Here is a 2,500-nt window from a genome sequence, read left to right on the forward strand (position 1 = left end):
TCTACGCAATTGTAAAAATTGCGTTCATAACTGCGAAGATCATAGCTTCACTTGACATTACAATAAGGCGTACATAACATACTTGTCGTAAAACTCTTTTCCAGTCTCCTGCTCGAATTACGTTTTCCAATATGGCGGACGAAATATTCCTATAATGTGGGTTTCTTAAGTCGCTTTATTTGTTCTTTCTGCGTTCTCGTTTTCTCAATCATGAATTCAGGACAAAAAGGTATTTTGGTGTTTCTTCTCGAGTAGTCACATTTTAAGATCACAACGTTCCGCAATGCTAGATTGTTCAATGTTGTAGACTTTTCTCCCACGTGTACTAGCTTTATAGTTCGGGATAAATAAAAATTAATGCTTGTCACAGCTAGTAGGTTTTCAAAAGGCCTCTTTTTGCGTTGTCCGTTGACCAAACTGGCCCTCAGAACCAAAACCTAGCTTTTTAAAAAATCTCGGCGTGTTCGAATTCGTATGCGACAGTGGTCCGATCTCGCTTTTTGAGGCCAAGATTTCTGATCTTTGGTGGGAATGAAACCCACGACCTCCGCATCTAATCACCAAACCACCAGGTTAAGATTCTTTCTTGGCGTGGGCCCATTTCCACACCAGGGCTAATACTTAGTTGGATTTCATTGGGATTTTTTGTCATTAGTGCTATATGGCTACCTTACCCTTTCTGTAATTACAAAAATTTGGTTCAGCGAGACAAACCTCGGTTGGCATGCCTCTTTTAGAGCTGAGTTTCCAGTTCAATCCCCAGTGACCTTAATATCATTCTGTCTTAAGTTTTCCCTGACCCTTAATTGTACACTGAAGAGCTACAAGTGTCCTTTAAAACAGAACACTGTCAGATGAAGTTGGTGAAGGAAACACTGTCATAATTTATGAAATAAAAAAATAAATTTGCCAGTGTAAAGTATACAACAATAATAAGAAAATGAGATTTTGAGCTTTTGGTTGATCCTCAATTCTTGATCCTTGATTCTTACAGTGTCTCAAAACTTGAATGCCTTGACCTTTGAGAAATGAGAATCACAGTGAAAAGGATTGAAGCAAAACTGTCAATTTACCTTTGAGTGCTACTCGACATCAAGACAGTGGGATGAAGCTATAGGAACATTGGTTGATTTGAGATTTTCCCAATGAGCTGTGAGGGTTTTAAGATTAACTGTAATAAGATAGATAAACTTTCTACACAAACTTATTTTAAAGGAGTATATTCCAAGCTACAAAATGCCTCTGTGCCGTGGAAAGTAAAGCTGTCACTGGCTAGATCTGCATGGGATTCTATTGACTGTATGATACCCAATAAGCAACGAGTTCTTCTTGATTGGATCATTCAAGAGTTGATCAATGCAAGCAAAAAAGACCATCAGAACCTGTAAGTACACATACATTCCTTGGGTGTGGATTCACTCGTGATGCTGTGCCCAAAAGTTGGTATGACTCACACTATATTTGTCGTACAGGCAGGTGATCAAAGTATGCTCTTAATTGTGCTGCATCTTTCATATACAGCTGAACCATGAAGTTCAACTTTTGAAGTTATCAGAATAACTTTTGAAGTTATCACAATAATTATTGTTCAAAACAAAAAACAATTTTGTTGTTAACAAGTTAAATTGGTAAGTTTCCTGCAAGGCCTAAAATTGAGAGGCCTACTCATCTTCTTGAAGGTGTCTCTTTGAGCAGAATCTGATTTTTTCTTGAAATGTCTACTTGAGCCAAGAATTTTGAAGATCAAAGTAGTTGGTATACACGGAAATTTATCCTATTTTTCAGTCAGGTCAGTGAGTGCTGTGGCTTGTGGGAGTTGCTCCTCCATGTTCTACAAAGCAAAGACCAAATTTCCCAAGAAAGGATCTCTGTCACACTCAAGCCACTATTTCTTCAGGTCAGTCTGTCTATTTTAAACACAGAGAATTGAAGACCATAGGGGATTTGTTTCTTTGGGATGATCCGAAAAAGGATAATACATGTAGTATTATTATCCTTTATTGGATCCAAGATCACTTAGATCATGGTACATCACATTAACTGAAGAATCCTTCCCCAGATTGGATTCATAAGTTCCTTTGTTGCACTGTGATTAGTGATCTTGGATCAAATGATTTTTTTTTTTTGGATCATCCCAAAGTAACTATTTCACAGAGCATGAATTACAGTACTGTACATATAGCTCATTATCCAGGCATCAGTCACAGCAAACCATGATTGCCCTATTCCCGCCCCCTCCCCTTCCCCCCCCCCCCCCACCCACAAAAAAGAAGAAAAAATCATGATGATTCCTCTGACGTTTCCAAATGTGTACATGCACAAACTTGAATTTCTGACCGCAATCAATTACATGGACTGTTAATCCTAGCAGACTAAGAAAGTCAAACGAGCCATTTAAAACTGACATTCCAAATGCACATCAGCTTGATACTGTCACAGTGATGAATGCTTGAAAACATCAGTTGACTTTGACTTTTTTTCTTCTGATCAACTTAGAGTG

The 2,500-nt window shown here is 38.2% G+C and overlaps 1 protein-coding gene across 4 annotated transcripts in view; it reads left to right on the forward strand.

The window, feature by feature from the left end:
* Window positions 1-110: 110 nt before the first annotated feature.
* The window catches only part of LOC138020001 (unhealthy ribosome biogenesis protein 2 homolog), a 43,995-nt gene continuing 41,605 nt past the window's right edge, over window positions 111-2,500 (forward strand). For 2 of the 4 annotated variants that reach the window (XM_068867011.1, XM_068867004.1), the window contains exons 1-3: window positions 117-229; window positions 1,216-1,384; window positions 1,786-1,897. In XM_068867011.1, the coding sequence (XP_068723112.1) occupies window positions 211-229; window positions 1,216-1,384; window positions 1,786-1,897 (300 nt within the window). In that variant the 5' untranslated portion in view covers window positions 117-210. Of the gene's footprint in view, window positions 230-994; window positions 1,385-1,785; window positions 1,898-2,500 lie in introns of those variants that run through there. The other 2 variants (XM_068866989.1, XM_068866997.1) reach the window with 2 other exon arrangements.

This window comes from Montipora capricornis, chromosome 2 (assembly GCF_036669925.1).
Source record: "Montipora capricornis isolate CH-2021 chromosome 2, ASM3666992v2, whole genome shotgun sequence".
Lineage (NCBI taxonomy): Eukaryota > Metazoa > Cnidaria > Anthozoa > Scleractinia > Acroporidae > Montipora > Montipora capricornis.